We start from the raw sequence: 16253 nt of genomic DNA on the forward strand, positions 1-16253 counted from the left end.
AGTACACCTCTCATTATGGCTATCGAAACCTCTTTCCTCGACCATGTGTATTGTGAGTTCTCTTGTTTGAGTACTAGTCCGTTTTGTGTTCATCAAACGTCTGCCGTACATGGGGTTTATAATGGCAACACTCGGGCAGCTAGGTCCTCTTAGTAAGAGAAGCTGACAGTACAAGACTGTGAATGTCCCCCTACTAACAATAGGGAACATATCTTTGTTGTTTACAAGGCCTCTCGAAGAGCGAGACTGTGAAAATGCATGGTCGTGGTCAGATGGATTTTAAGAAATCATCTGCTTATTGACAGTTAAACTCAGATTTCGAGAAACACTTCTAGACGTAATAAGAATGACGAATAATCTTACCTTATAGTTCATGAAGAGACATTAAGTGACATAGGAAATAGGCTATACACAAAAGCGCACTTGTCAGGAAGGACAAGTGGGAGATTGATAGGAATGATGTCCTTCAAACAAGTGTATTATTCCGATAGAGGGTTAGGAATTATTAGAAAACTAATTATTCAGTGAGGTCAAGTGATCAGAATGCCTAGTTGGAGGCCGCTTTCGATCAGTAATATTAATGTATAATTAATATTACAGATTAATCTAGACAAAACCCTTCGGGTCACACCCAAGCAACTAACGATCCGTCACGACGAATTAATCCGAAAGGAATTAATGAGTCGCTCGAATATTATGAACATTGACGTCGGATATCAAGCTAGGAGCATTGAGACTGAGCATCGCAAGTCGAGTCAAATTAATAAAACGACAAGACGATCAAAATCAATTAATCAACAAATTACCAAAATACCCCTAGCATCGGAATGCCCCGAGAAAACCGAGTGCTAGGGCCATGGCATGCTGGCACGCTAGCAGCACCAGGCACACCAGCAGCCCGCACCATGTGCGTGGCTTGTTGCTCGCATGTGCGGGCTGGTGCACTAGCCAACAAGCTGTGGCGCGCAAGTGCTTGCACAGCAGCACCCAGTAGCCCGCATCAAAGCGTGGCTTGATGGGGGAGGCTGGCAAGCCTTACGGCCACCAGCCCGCACACACACACGTGCACGGGAAGGCCCAACCGAGCACAAGGTCGCCAGCTAGGCGCGCCTTGGTGCCCAAGGTTGTGCGCCACGTGGTGCCGTGTGAGTGGCTCCGGGTGAGGGTAGTGTGAGGTGGTTTGGGGAAGCTTGGGGATCAAGGCTTTGGTCCCCCCCTGTGGTCCTAACCTACTCTCTCCCTCCTTGCTTGCCACTTGTTGATTAATTATTGCTTTGCCTTTTTCTTTTGTTTTTGAATTAAAAATAAAATGAAAAATGAATTACCAACTCTCCAACATTGATGGGAGAGAGGAATGTTGGTGGAAATTCTCTATAAATACCCATGTATTGGGATTTGAGAATTCCACTTGAGTTGAACTCAATAAGGCATCTCCAAAGAGAGAAAGCCTTTAAGTTCATTAAAACTCATGTTAGTTTATTTTTTGTCTAGCTTGGCTAAACTCCAAGTAGAGACCGGACGGGTCGAGTTGCGGGTGGATTTTCGTTGGAGGTCTACGCATGTGCGGGACTCGAAGCTTTCCAAGTAAGATCTTGTCGAACGAGCGAAGCGCGCATCAAGGGTAATATTGTCTTTTATCTTTATCTTGTAAATTATGTCTTTTAGTTATATTAATTGTGATCAGGTCTTGGGGTCGGGTTTTGTTCCGCAGAAAGTCGGACTTTTCGAAACCCAACATTAGGGTTGTCGAAATTGGACGGGGATGGGATGAGAGGGCGAAAATCATCGGGGAAGTGAATAGAAGGGGCGAGAAAGGTGGGGGAAGGATGGGGGATGTTGGAATTAGAATGGAATGGGAGGTTTTGGTTGGGATTCGACGGGGAAGGTGAGTGGGGGCTGAAACCGATGGGGAAGGCGGTAGAAACCGAGGATGGTTGATGAAGTTAGAGGGGGAAGGGAGATCGATGGTGGTGGATGGCGGAAATCGATAAGAAAATAGGCGTGTGAAAACAGTCGGCAGCAACAAAGGGGGAAGGGAAGGGGCCGGAGGCAGCAGTGATGGTGGTCGGAAATGGACAGGGGAGAAGGAAGGGAGAAGGACCGAAGGTGGAGAGGCTGTCACTTGCCGAAGGTGGTAGGGGTTGCCACCTGCTAGGTTGGGGTTAGGGTATTTTTTTTAAAAAAATTTAAATTTTTTTTAACCTATCACGTGTTGACACGTGTTTAGTAACCTCCTACATCAAGTTGGATGAGCGATTGGGTGTGATAAAAATTAATAGGGTACAAAGTTGGGAGTGATAGAAAATAATTGGAAGTTGGGATTAATAACAGCGGATGAAGTAAAGTTGGGATTAATGGTGGCAATTTTTCTTATATTTTATTATTTCTATCTCTTATTTTAAATCCCACTCAAATAATTTATCATTTCTCTCTCTCATGGTCTCTATTATTTCTCTCACATACTTTCACTTTCAAGTTCCCCACTTTCATCCACTCACATTTTTATATTATACCAAATTCATATCTTTTAAAATTGCGCGCATTTGCAAGTGATGATAATAAAAAAATGGAGTGAGTAAGAAATACTCCGTAAATGATTTTAATTAGGGAAATTCTACGTGATGTCCTCCAAGATTTGCAAAATCTATTTGGTGAAAAAAAAAAAGTTTATTAGCACTAAAGATTGGTATAATTCTATTTAGTGATCTTTTTTAATTAAATGGTTAACCATTTTTTATTTTGGGCACAGTTTTTTACCCTTATCCATTAAATTACTAACCTACCTCTTAATTATTTAACCAAAATTACTCACCACCACCAATTCTCCACCCAGCAGCCACAACACCATACAACCACCTCAACTATCTTTTCTCTCTCCTCCGACCTTGCTACTCCTCCTCCATCCCCCCATCCATGGGCCCGCCCCTAGTCGTTCCCTTACCACCCTTCCCTAGTCGTTCCTCATCCTTGAAACCAACCCAAACCTACCCAAACTCGGGCAATGGTTGCGTGGGTGGGGTATTTGAGAACGACAGAGAGGTAAACGAGGTAAGCAAAGCTAAGACATTGAGCATAACAAACTTTTTTGAGGAAAAAACCAATTTTACTGACCGCTGCAATAGCCACCGATGCATTTGGTGGTGGTTTTGAAGGATTTCATTGTTGAAAGGTTGAAGTGAGATTAAGGATTGCGTGATCTGATACTTGGGTGGGGTGGCCAAAAATCGAAATGGGAGAAAAAGGTGGCAAGTTGACTGGAAATTGAAATGAAATGTGAAGGGGCGTGATATGGTGGTTCGCGTAGTACGGTCGTCGCATAATTTGGTGCTACTGGGTTGCTGCTCCTTTCATGGTGCGCGATATGACTGAAGAGCAAAGTTGGGTGGGGAAGGAGGTGGCCACCTGGCCGAAAAGGGAAGGGCTAGAGAGGAGAGGAGGTGGCTTGAAGTTAAGGTGGGGGAAAGGTAAGAAGAGGAAAGGGGAAAATTAAAAAAATATTTTTTTTTTTTTTTTTAAAGTAAGGGTAGGTTATTAAATTTACTATATAAAGCTAAAAGGCTAGCCATAATTTGTTAGTTAAGCCCAGGCTATAATATAATTGCAGAGTAAGTTAATGAGGTTTCTCCAAAACCTCCATTCTTAACTCCCATGCGTTTAGGTTTTTTTTTTTTTTTGTTATAATTTTTTTTTACCCAAGGACCCATCCCTCTTTCAAAAAAAAAAAAAAAGACTGGACTACCCATCCCACTACTTTATTTATTTAATTTCTTAACTTTTAAAAAACAAAAATCAATAAATACTCATCCCACTATTTATTTTTTTTTGAATTTTTTTTTTCCAAAGGACTACTAAAATCATTTCACTTTTTTTTTTTTCCTTTCACTTTGTGTTATTTTTTTTGTACATAGTATAATATATGTCATGCATTCACACGGAGTATACAATTTCTTTATCAACAATTCACCATATCTCTCAAAATCCCAACCTTTTAATTATATGCATTTTTTAGGGACTACCCTTTAAACAACTTCCACTTTTCTAATCATCAAAAAAAAAAAAAAAAAATATGCGACACACTTTTTGCATGACTGGCCTCACCGAATAACTGCTTGCAAAAGATCAAAGTATCTCCTAGAGCATTGGTGGAAAAACCTTTATGACACTAACCGAATAGCTCCCATGCATAACACTAAACGAGTAACCTCTATAGCTAGACAAAGTAAACCCTATATTAGTTGCGTGGCCACCGACATATAAGAGTAAGAATCTATTCTTTTAAGCTTCTAAGCAGAGCAAATAATGTCAGATTTCAGCAGAGTAGAACAAGTGTCAGCGAGTAGAACAAGTGTCACTAGATTATTAATACTTAGTAGAATAAAGCTAAGCAGGGTTCAGGAGAGCAGACCATACCACAAGTCCACAACACACCACAACAGCTGAAAAGAACAGTGTCTAAGTTATAACATCAAAATAAATTTTCCGTATTTTAAATATATGCTTTATTATATTATATATCTTTCTAATACTACCTCCATTTTTTTTTACTTGCAAGTTTGGAATATTTTATATCGCTCAAATAATACCCAAAAGTTGCAAGTGAAAAAAATCGGAGGTAGTATAATACTTTATCCCAATATCCCTTGTATTTTGCACAAGTATATTCTAGTGTAATGAAATAACTTAGTTTTGCAAAACTTTAGTATCACTAGGTTTTTTTTTTTTCCACCAAACTGAATTTGTAAATCTAAGGCTATTATATAGAATTTCTCTTTTATTTTAAAAGTGACATAAATATTAAACCCAGGCGGTGTAGTGTTGCTCTGTTGTGCATGTTGTTATAGATGAATCAGTCTCCTCAAAATATCTGTGATTTGTTTGTCACTTTTTGGAACCCTAAAACTATGTCGTCCTTTTATTCATCATCACCAATATTCCCGGTTCGTAGCTTTGACACATGTACTTGGCCATTTTGTCGACATCGTTCCTTTTAAGGCAATTTATTTGTTTGCCATCAAAAATATAAAACAGGAAAAAAAAACTATTTCTTCAATCCTAAAATCCTCTCCAATTGCTCGTCAATTCCAGGTAAATATAAATCCCCTCAATTTTCTAGTTGAAGCATAAAGTGTAATTATAATAGATTATTCAATTTCTTGCCATTTTATTTATGTGCTTTTAATTAAATTTTGAATTTTTTTTTTTTTTTACAACAGAAATTTTGAAATTATGTTTTAGTATTTCATCATTAATGATATGGTACATGTTTTCATGGGGTGTAGAGTGACAAAAGCAGTGACCTAGACGGGATTTGATTTCATTTCTTGCGTTAGTCGCGTATCACCCCATGACTTTAACCAATTAAACAATTAGATTCAAAACTCTAGCTTTCGGATGCTTTTTATTTATTTATTTATTTTTGGCCAATTTTGTGGGGTGCAATGAAGGGAGAAATAGGGAGAGAATGCAAGTCTGTGTTTTAGTTGAATTGAATTATTAATTAGCTTTACAAATTATTTATATTTTTATAAAAAAAGCTTGATCATAGTTGGTTATATGTGACATGGATTTTATTGGTATTAGATGATAAAATTAGTGAAAATTTAAGTGACTACATGTTTAGGCAATGAGATTTGATTGTTGATGGATATGTTTGAATATTTGATCCAGGATATTGGGAATGCCTTACTAAGTTAGAGGATATTATGTAAGGTCCCAAAATGAGTATTTGGGTATTGCAAATGAAGTCGAGGGGGTTTATACATTCGCGTATTTGGTATTGAGGTTGACGATGTGGATTGTTGTGCTTGATCTTGTAAGGTAGTAGTTTAGTTGTTATTATGAATTCGCAGATTGGAGGGTACACCTTTTTTGGAACCTTCTTTTCCTATTTTACTATCATACTCTCTTTGCCCCTTTTTATTGCCCCATTGAGGTGAAGTTTTTTTAATTTTTGGTTGAGGGGAATTGATGAGAGAGAAGAGTGATTGGACCAAATGTAAGGGATTTGAGAGGAAAGTTGTGATCCCTACTACGATTTGAGGTAGGGAACATACTCAAAGGGACGAATTTAAAAAGTAAGTGATGCAACATTAAGGAATAGAGGAAATAATTATCTTTAAAGAGGGGAGCTGAGGAGGAGCTTCATATAATCATGTTTATTTCGTTAATGCCTTAATGTAGTCCAAATATTTTCATGTGGTGTGTTATTAAATTATGGAATCTTTAAAATTATATGGTTTTTGAGTGTCAAGCTGCACTTTGGTTGAATGAGAAAACCTAAGCATTGGAAGTGTAACTAAACTGTTCTTTTCAATAGAAAATGTTAAAAGTCTCAGCTGTTTCCAAATGCGGTTTAAACCTCAATTTCTTGAGAAAATGTGGCACTATGTATTTATACTAGAAGCTTGCTTCAGTGTGATGTTCATATATCTCATCTTTCCGTATTCCAGTTGGTTTCAAAGTGGTATATAATGTATGCCGCTCCACCAATCATTTGACCCCTTTTTGCATTTTCTTTGACAGATGGTGTCTTCTTCACACATACTCAACAATCAAGTTGATTGTGAGAATGAGGTAAAAATCTTCACAACAGGAAACAGGAAAGGGAAAAAGCTATGGAAGAAAGTCAAATATGAGCTTATAGATTATCATAACTTGCCTGCATATCTTAGAGACAATGAGTACATCTTGGGTCATTATCGATGTGAATGGCCATTGAAAGAATTGCTATTAAGCATCTTTGCCATCCATAACGAAACTCTTAATGTTTGGACGTAAGAGTTTTACACATTTATTCACTATCAATATATAATGCGTATTGTCTTGCACTCTTAGTATTTTATTTGAGGGAATGGGGCATTGTTGTATTTTTGAAGGGATAAGATTAGTGCAATATTATTAGAGTAAGGACATGGATACCATCAAAACATAGGGGAAAATCTCACAAATACTATACTCCTTGGAATATGATATATTTTCTTAGGGCCTGTTATGCTTAGCTCAGCTCACCTCCAATCAATTCAGTTTCTAATTTCCTTCTCTCATAAACAGATAATTTCAGCTCTATTCAGTTCAGTTCAGCCCCGCCCCAATCAGTTTAGTTCAGTTTAGTTGTTTTCAGTAAATCAGAACAGGCCCTTAGTCTCTTGCCTTTGTTTCATTTCTGTGTTTCTATTTACTATCTTCTAAAAATCGTAAGATTTCCAATATCATTTTCATTGATTGGAATCACTCATTTCAAACCCATAGGTTTGGTTCCTTGCCTTTTACCCATAGGTTTGGTCCCTTGCCTGTTACTTCATAATTAAGGGGAACAAAATGGGTTTCTTAAGTTGTTTTTTCTCTAGCATGATGTGTTATTCAATATTCATACCTTCTTAATTGTCATGCTTAACTGAAAGGGTTTGGTGATTCAAATAACAATTGCTGCAAACACTGAATTCTGAATGCGTGTTCTGTTGCCTTTTCTTTTACTTATATTCATATCTTATAGATTCATCTCTTACAGATTTGGGAGTTTTATTTGCCTTATTTGTTATTTATTTGTTTGGGGGTTTAGGGGGTGAGGCTGTTTGCCATGCATCTATCTTACCAACTAATAACTTGCATTACAGGCATTTGATTGGCTTCTTTCTTTTCCTATCCCTGACCATATACACAGCAACTACAGTCTCAGATGTTTCGGATTACTACCCTCTGCAACACTTTGCTCAGATGCTCAATAAAGCTGGTTTGCATGATGTTCACACAACGCTTGCGAATTGCCTCACATCTTTATCTAAGATGCCTGATTTTGGTAAGCTAAGTGGTGAATTGATGGCATCCCTTCCGTTCATCAATTCACTATCATCAGTTTCTGGGTGGCATATTATGGAACATTTGTCAAACTGCTTGCCTGAGCGTTTTTCTCATTTAAATGAGACTAATGATTATTCCTTGGTAATATTTCGCTCTTTGCTATACCTCATAATTAGTTGTTAAATCCCTTGAGCGCTTTTAATGGCCAATTGTTTTACTACAGTGGAGTGTGAAAGATACTTTGATCAACACAATTGCTCCTTTGCCATCCCATCCAATCACAAGATGGCCTTTCTATACCTTCTTGGGTGGGGCCATGTTCTGTTTGCTCGCAAGCAGCGCTTGCCATCTGCTCTGCTGCCACTCCAAACGGCTTTCTTATATTATGCTGAGGTTTGACTATGCTGGCATCGCAGCCCTCATTACAACGTCATTCTACCCTCCGGTTTATTACTCTTTTATGTGCAAACCATTTTTCTGCAACCTCTACCTATCATTCATTACAATATTGGGCATTGCAACCATTGTTTTCTCTCTCTCCCCTGTCTTCCAGAATCCAGAATACCGGAGCATTCGTGCTTCCTTGTTTTTTGGTATGGGCGTCTCTGGTGTTGCTCCAATTCTACATAAGCTGATATTGTACTGGCATCAGCCTGAAGTATTGCAGACCACAGGTTTAGAGATTTTGATGGGAGCATTCTATGGCTTTGGCGCATTAATATATGCCAAAAGGATACCCGAGCGATGGAGGCCAGGGAAGTTTGATATTGCAGGGCATAGTCATCAGCTCTTTCATGTTCTGGTGGTTGCTGGAGCTTACACACACTATCATACTGGACTCATGTACCTCAAGTGGCGGGATTTGCATGGTTGTTGAAAGATTTATATTCATAGGAATTATTCTCTCATAAACCTGCTATCAATTTGTAAGTAATTATATAAGAGATCTAGGTGATGATCCAGTAGCCATCACCTTGACTTCTCAGTTCTCAGGTCATAATGCTCCTTAGTTTCTAAGGCTAAAATAGAGGCCGACATGCCACCAAAATTGCGAGCTCGGCTAATGATATTTACTAGGGTAAATGGCTTTGTGAGTTTAGTCTTGCAGCATGACATTGTACCTTTTACTAGTTGTAAACTTGTGAGGGCAACTATATATAGTTATATTATACTTTGTATACTATACTGAAACACTTGCAGCTTAAAGCAAGAATGGCAATTTGCGGTTTACAGTGCAAAATGTACTTGCGTAGTATTTGAATGTTTAGTAATTCACAAATTCTTATATGGGGCACTAAAAAAAATTTGCTTGGCTTGGTTCAACTTTAATCCTTTAAAAACATCAAAACTTTTATTTGATAACAAAATTCGGAAATTTGAATTTCTCTAGATTTTTTAATCATGTACGTACATGGATCTTTTAAATCTAATTCGTAGGTTCTTTATGTGTGAACGTTATACTTATTCGTGAATAGATCTAGTGCATTAGAATCTTAAATACAAAGGTTGATATTTTCTTGTCACTGATAGCCCGTATAGGCGTATATCATAATTGTAAACAAGGCAATTCTATTGTTGCACTGCCAATTTTAAACTCAATTTAAAACCTTATTCATAAGAACACCCAAAAACCGCAATTTCTTCCTTACTCCCAGAGTACCGTGAGCATGGTACTCCGGGTTCAAAACAACAACGATTTCAGCGCTTCCTCTAGTGTCCCGTCCTTCTTCCCGATTTGCTCCCTTTTCTTCTTGATATGCTTTGTTTCCCACTATTTTCTTTCAATCTCAATGAACTTAATCCTCTTTTTTTCAATTGCAAATTTTTTGTTTTGATTTTTATCTCAATCTAATCAATCACTCTTTTTCGTCTTTTTGTCAATTAAATCTCTAAATTGAAAATGATTTTGCAAATTTTTTTGTGCATCGATGCCGATGATGTTCGATTTGTATCGGCTTGGCTTCATTCCAAATCAAAACAAGTTGTACGGTCCTTGTTGAATAAGGCTTCGGCAAGCAGAACCATCGCCAAGAGCTCCCCGGTGATGACAAGGGAACCAAACAGCCTGCTAGGGCGGGGCGACTCCATTTTGCGCAATTGCAAATTTGATGATTCTTTTTGAAAAGTAACATACATTCCGTAGTTTAATCTAAATAACATAACGTCAATTAAAAAAAATAACATGTGTTTTAACAATTAATTTGCAAGTTATATAAATAACATGCTTCTAGCCTTCTATTTATAAAGTAACATAATGTTTTATAAGAATTGGAATAATATGCAAAGTAATAAAAATAATATGCTTCTCTTTATAAAATAACATTTATTAGTTCTAAAATAATGTAATCAGAAACATTTATCAATTAGTTCTAAAATAATATGAAGTATTTTTAGTTATAAAAATAGTATGCTTCTAGAGCTATAAAATCTGAAATAACATTGTGTAGTTCTAAAATAACATGTTCAATAACAAAAAATATCATGTTTAGTAACTGGAATAATATGCTTCTATTTTATGTTTTTATGTTATTTCGTTTTGTTAACTTGTTATTTCATGAAATAAATTCTAGTTTTTTTTTTTTTTTTTTTTTTTTTTTTTTAAGTTGGGTTTTTAGCCTATTTATTAGATTTAGCCTAGAATACAATACTAGGTACTCGAGGAATACCTAATACTAACTCTCTTAACCAAACAAATAAAAAATAAAGACCATGCAAATTGAGACATTTTGTAACATATAAAGCGAGTCATTTTTGTAACATATAAAACGAGTCATTTTTGTTATATTTTTGACAATTTTGAACTCAATAAAAATCTAAAGAACCAAAATAACCCCAAACCTTAACCGAATAAATGCAACATTGTAGCTAATCCATCACATCATGAAAAACAAAGTTTGAAGGTGGATTGCCATTTTGTCAGAGAAAATGTTGATTTGGGTGTCGTTAAGCTACCATATTTCTATATGGATTTATAATTAACTAATGATTTAGCTAAATTAAGGTGTACAAAAATTTTAGTGACAGTCCATCTCTTAAGAATTTTTAGTAGGACATTCTATTAGAATCCGATGAAGAACACGGAGTAAAAGTGTATACAAGGAAGAACGATCTCTTCTCTTTAGAAATGAGGGAGTATATTCCTTTGTGCGACGAGCATGATAGGGTATTTGCTTGCGTATTATCTATATGAGCATTGCATACTTTTTGTGCAACTGAGTTTGTATTTAGGAAAATCTTTGATATTCTCTGATCTCATCATTCTATATTGATCACTTTCTCAATTTTGAATAGTTAATTCAAATCATTGTAAAAACTTTTGTAATTACAAATTTGCAATATCTTCCGGCTTCCAGCTCGCTGAAAATTTTTATAAACAGCCGGGTACAAGATGCACGCAAGGTTTTTTTTTTTTTTTTTTTCTCATTTGATTGCTCATTTAATTTGATAATTAAATAAGCAAAAATCATCTACTAATTATCTAAGTAAGCAAATAGTTTCCTTGGATACACCGTGTACCCGAGTGTACATAACAACTTCTACCAACTCGCTCATCAGCTTATCAATATGACATGTTCCTAATAAAGCACTTATATTGAACCGCTATCAACCCCCATCCATTAAAGAGTTGTGGTGAGCCGGCCAATTCATAATTTCTTTTTTTTTTTTTTAATTAAAGGTACACAATTAATAATGATCTCCTTAATTTGTGTCATTTTAATGCTAAGTCGATCAAGTAGCATCTCACAAAACAACAATAATAACATATCCAAATTCGGCTGTTACAAAATCTCTTGTGCATCAGGCGTCAAAGGTCATAAGTCAAATCAAGTAAAAGGAGTTTCTGTTAGCAAAAAAACAAATATACTCAACCCAATTATTCAATTCATAACATAACATCTTCAATAATCAGGAACACCAAAAAAAAAAAAAATCTTTAATAATCACAAATTTGTCCATTAATCACCTATCCTACTACTTGACAATAACAGGCTTCACCCACCCCTCCTCTTTCTTTCTCTTTCCTACCTCACTTTCAAATTAAAAAGAGCACTGCCAACTGGCATTTTTGATTCATTAATCATATGATCATAAATTGAGGTGTAGCAACATTTTTAGTAAAGGACAAATTTAGCCTATAAACATTATATTATACATCAATGTCATTTATTATATTCTACTCTTTTTCATTTCCACCCTTTTTCTCACCTTATATAGAGAGAACACCAACTCTCTCCAATTCATATCAAACACACAAACTTCTAAAATATATTCATAAACTATCCAATTCATATCATTTGAAGTCTCCAGAAGTGATACTCAAGACCTGAGATTAAATCTCGTTTACATCATTTGTCCTTATATCCTATACGCCAAAAACATAAACCGAAGATGGATATTGCTGCTTCAGAATGGAGTAATGGGTGTGAATCAGGGTGGACCGTCTACTTAGAAGAGTCATACATACCAAGAACAAATAATATTGGTGATTACCATCAAAGCTATAGATTAAATTCGACTCGAAACAACGAAGATGATGGTGTAGAGGACTTATCTATGGTGTCTGATGCATCCTCTGGTCCTCCACATTTTCTTCACCAAGAAGATGAACACCAATCGTACACTCGAAAATCGTCAAAAAAAAGTGATAAAAGATCAAAGAAGTCAAGCAAAGAGCATAAGAAAGCTACAAGTAAACAACATTATCATCTTGATGACACTGCTAGCTCTCCTGCCATTACGCATTCTAAGGTACTCAATTATCCCTTACTATACTACTAATAGTATAAGTTTATTAGTTAAGAATTGTCAATCATTATTATAGTTAAATTAATGTTTTACTTGTTATAATTATTTATTTTTGGCAGATATATGATAATTCCTCTACTATGGACCTCTCAGAAAATTTATCAGCAACCTACTATCAGGTAGAAACATTTTTAGCCACTATCATAGATTCATAGAATATGCCTTGTACTCTTATTCTATGTATATATTCAATATTGATGTTTTTTTTATTTTATTTTTTTTCAGGGAAATTCTTCATACAATAATCACTATGGTTCTTTTTGGCAATCTTCTCATATACAAGATGATACAGATAATTTTACCCAAACTGGTAATTATATACTATTCCCTTTGTCCGAAATTAATAGTCAAATTGTCTCAACTACCGTAATTGAGATAATGTTACTAATTAAGCTTTTATCGTGCTGATTTATCAATCATCTTTCAACATGTACTGTTCTTTAAAGTGAGGATATGTTTGAAAATATATGAATATTTTGTTTATTATTTTGTACATTCCTTTGTGTCTATTATTTCTGGTCGAAAATAATATAATTTTTCATTGAAGAGAATAAATAAACAAAAAATAATTTTTAGAAGGAAGAAGAAAAGCCTGAAGACTAATCATTTGTGCATCTCTTTTGACAGGTCAGTTAAGAAGAAGGTGGGAATGAGAGAATGAAAAAGGCAATGATGAGCAACAAAGTTAATTAATTAATTAATTAATTCCCTCAAAAAAGAAATTAATTAATTTAATCTACTCTCTCAAAGAGGGAGATATTAAGAAAATGTAGTAGATGTTGAAAGAAAGAGGTGTTATGAAAGATCTTAGTAGATATTGATTCTGTCTTCTTCACTTTTCTATCATTAATTTTATATATTATGATTAATTGTTTTTCTCTTTGATTTTCTTCTTGTCTTCTTTTCTTCTGTTTTTGTCAATACAATGGGAAACAACCTGAGAACAAATTAATATTCAAATAATTACTTACTCCCAAATTCTAATAAATGGTGTCCCATGCCTTTCTTTCCAGCACAAAAGTGTAGTTTGTCATTTACAATTCAAGAATTTGTTCAATATGTTAATACAATCCAAATACGAAGTATTAGTGATTCTTATAACAAATTAGGGACAGATTAATTGTATACTCTAAACACTCGGATTATTAATAAGTTTTTTTTTTTTTTATATATATATAAAATAAACAAAAGGTGGGCATAATTAATACTACTAGAGTAATAATATGGAATAATACTATATCCATTTGTCTTATTCATTGTATGGATATAAACGCTAAATTGTTTACACTTGTATGTAAAGGTACAAAAAAGACAACGACATAATACTTCGTATTTGATATTCAGTATTTGATACCACATCTCAAGACTTGCCAACTATACTAAATTTAGGTAAGTTAAATCTACTTATAAATTACAATCTAAATCTGTTTCTAGATACAGGATCCTCCTAAGCGTGTTAGGATATTACAAGATATATCAAGATGTCTGTTTACACAAATTTCGAGTCTAAATGAATAAAGACGAGATATAAAGTAACAAATGAATTTATATTAATGTATGAATTTTGGGTACAATCTCTGTATAAAAGTTTATAATAAAATAAACTAAGTCCTCTGATTCTGTTCCGCAGCTTGACAATGACATGTGTGTGACACCTGTAGGATGACGTTTGATCACGTCGACTTGAGTTTGAATGCAGGGTGATGTTTGATGATGTCAACCTGTATTCAAGGGGTTTTGTTTGAATACACCTGAACAAGGGCTTATGAAGCTTAATCCCGTTCAAATGTGTTTGAATGTATCTGAACAAGTCGCCACAATTTTGATGTGCTTGTTGACTTACTTTGGAGAGAATTCCGTTTGAGTTTTATGAGCTCTTGGAATAATGATTTCTGGATCCCTTTAGTTGATGGATGAATGACGTATTTATAGGAGATAAGAACCCGTTGAGTGGACTTAGTAGGTTTGGGCTTGGCCCATTCACTGACTTAGAAGTCTTTTAATGTGGTTGTAGACACCCAAATGTGTCTCTCCAAAACCAAACCCAGTGATGAATACCTTTTGCGTCGAATGATTATCGAACGAGGTGAAAGTGTGAAAGGTCAAGTGTTGCGGTTGGTTTTTATTAAAAATTCTTTCTTTCTGTTTTCGAAAACAACTCTATTTTATGAAAATAGTCAATCCAGTTTAGTTTGGTCCACGACAAGGGTCCAATAATAGTGTAGTTGGATGGGGCTTGAAAAGAGCTTTCCAACGATATATTATAAGCCCAATTCCGATGAATAATGAGGAAGTTATGACCAAAATACTAAACTGGGCCCGGTTTGATCTTTAAATGCGGCCCAATGATCTAGGGGAGGGCCCAATGTTAATTATTATTCCTAAAGTTATTAGAAGCTTTCTCTCTCTCTATTCTTTTTCTAAACCTTCCCTCTCACAAAATTCCGCATTCACGAGATTTAGAAACACCTAGCCAAGTTCGAAGTTGCCTTCGCCCTAGACGTGAAAGGTTATAATTTCTGAGGGTTTGGTCCCTAATCTGTATTTCAATTATTTGATTTGATTGTTTGATTTTTTATATTTTCCTTGAAGTTACTAACGCGTGTATTTTGTTATTAGAAAGAGGCACGAGGCATCAAAGTATGTAATCTTATTGCTCTATTCTTGTAGAAAGCATGGTTAAATTTGTTTAATTCCTAGTATCATGTTAGGGTGTTATTATTGCTTTCTAGTATCATGTTTAGGGTGCTTCCTCTTTTCTAATATTATGTTAGTATCATGTTAGGTCTAAAGCTTTGATTTTTATTGCTTAGTGACATGCTAGATTTTGTTATTAATCTTGTTAGTATGCCTAGGATCTTGCTATTATTAAGCTTTATTATTAACATGATTATAATGATAATTATGATGATTATTATGTTGCTTGATATATATTATTGTTATTGCTTGATCATGCCTTTTATGCATGTTTAAAGGGAATTTGTACTTGTAATCACGCTTAATAAGATAATTAATAATCTTGTTTAGGGTTAATATGATTATAATTCAAGTGATCGCCAATAATATTTTTGCTTGTGCATTAATATTCAACCAACATAGATAAACAGGTTTAGGGTTAACCTATTGTTTGCATGCTAGTCAGAAAGCGCACATGAATATGAGAAGAATGAAGTAGAGGCCTATTATTAGGGCAGGTTCAATCTCTTTTAGGTTGGATTTGTACCTTCATCCCCGAACCCTATTTGGTTCAAGACCTTTTGGAGTTGACGATCTCATGGATCGTTAAGGGGTGTAATCTTCACCTTGTGAACGGTTTACAAGTTCCTAAAACTTGTTGGCGACTCTTTTGCTCTAGCTTCTTTCCCTTTGGACGCCACCATGCTTAAGTGTATGATCACAGTGGGGTTCAAGCTCGGGGTTAATGGCTTGAAATATTCCCTACAGTGGTCCATTTGATTTATTTTATAACCCGAATTGTATTTGATTAATTCAGATTATTTATTTGGGTGGGCCAAAAATAATTAAAATGGATCATTAACATGATTTAACCCAAGTTAATTTATTTAATTTAATGTATGACACTTATAAAGTTTCCGTGTCTACAAATTGCCCTCTCGAGACTGTGTCACATACATGATTTGAAGTGTTTG

General features: G+C 35.2%; 2 protein-coding genes across 2 annotated transcripts; both read left to right on the plus strand.

Annotated features, from left to right (window-relative positions):
• Nucleotides 1-4923: 4923 nt before the first annotated feature.
• LOC145590808 (heptahelical transmembrane protein 4-like) lies at nt 4924-9026 on the plus strand. Its single transcript, XM_081647204.1, has 4 exons — nt 4924-5085; nt 6523-6773; nt 7614-7938; nt 8021-9026. The coding sequence occupies exons 2-4, from the start codon at nt 6523-6525 to the stop codon at nt 8672-8674; spliced, it is 1230 nt and encodes a 409-aa protein (XP_081503330.1). The 5' UTR covers nt 4924-5085; the 3' UTR covers nt 8675-9026.
• Nucleotides 9027-12186: 3160 nt separating this feature from the next.
• LOC145590809 (protein SOB FIVE-LIKE 5-like) lies at nt 12187-13387 on the plus strand. The gene is made up of 3 exons (XM_081647205.1): nt 12187-12546; nt 12663-12722; nt 12829-13387. Exons 1-3 carry the CDS (start codon nt 12187-12189, stop codon nt 13009-13011), a joined length of 603 nt encoding a protein of 200 aa, XP_081503331.1. The 3' UTR covers nt 13012-13387.
• The last annotated feature ends 2866 nt before the right edge of the window (nt 13388-16253 follow it).

Source organism: Chenopodium album, chromosome 18 (genome assembly GCF_948465745.1).
Source record: "Chenopodium album chromosome 18, dcCheAlbu1.1, whole genome shotgun sequence".
In the NCBI taxonomy this organism is placed as follows: Eukaryota; Viridiplantae; Streptophyta; class Magnoliopsida; order Caryophyllales; family Amaranthaceae; genus Chenopodium; species Chenopodium album.

Excerpts from the sequence above, each read along its gene's own strand:
- LOC145590808 (XM_081647204.1), top strand. The coding sequence starts at position 6,523 with ATGGTGTCTTCTTCACACATACTCAACAATCAAGTTGATTGTGAGAAT. Across the intron at positions 6,774-7,613 it reads GAAACTCTTAATGTTTGGAC|GCATTTGATTGGCTTCTTTC; the intron begins GTAAGAGTTTTA and ends CTTGCATTACAG. Across the intron at positions 7,939-8,020 it reads AGACTAATGATTATTCCTTG|TGGAGTGTGAAAGATACTTT; the intron begins GTAATATTTCGC and ends GTTTTACTACAG.
- LOC145590809 (XM_081647205.1), top strand. The coding sequence starts at position 12,187 with ATGGATATTGCTGCTTCAGAATGGAGTAATGGGTGTGAATCAGGGTGG. Across the intron at positions 12,547-12,662 it reads CTGCCATTACGCATTCTAAG|ATATATGATAATTCCTCTAC; the intron begins GTACTCAATTAT and ends TATTTTTGGCAG. Across the intron at positions 12,723-12,828 it reads TATCAGCAACCTACTATCAG|GGAAATTCTTCATACAATAA; the intron begins GTAGAAACATTT and ends ATTTTTTTTCAG.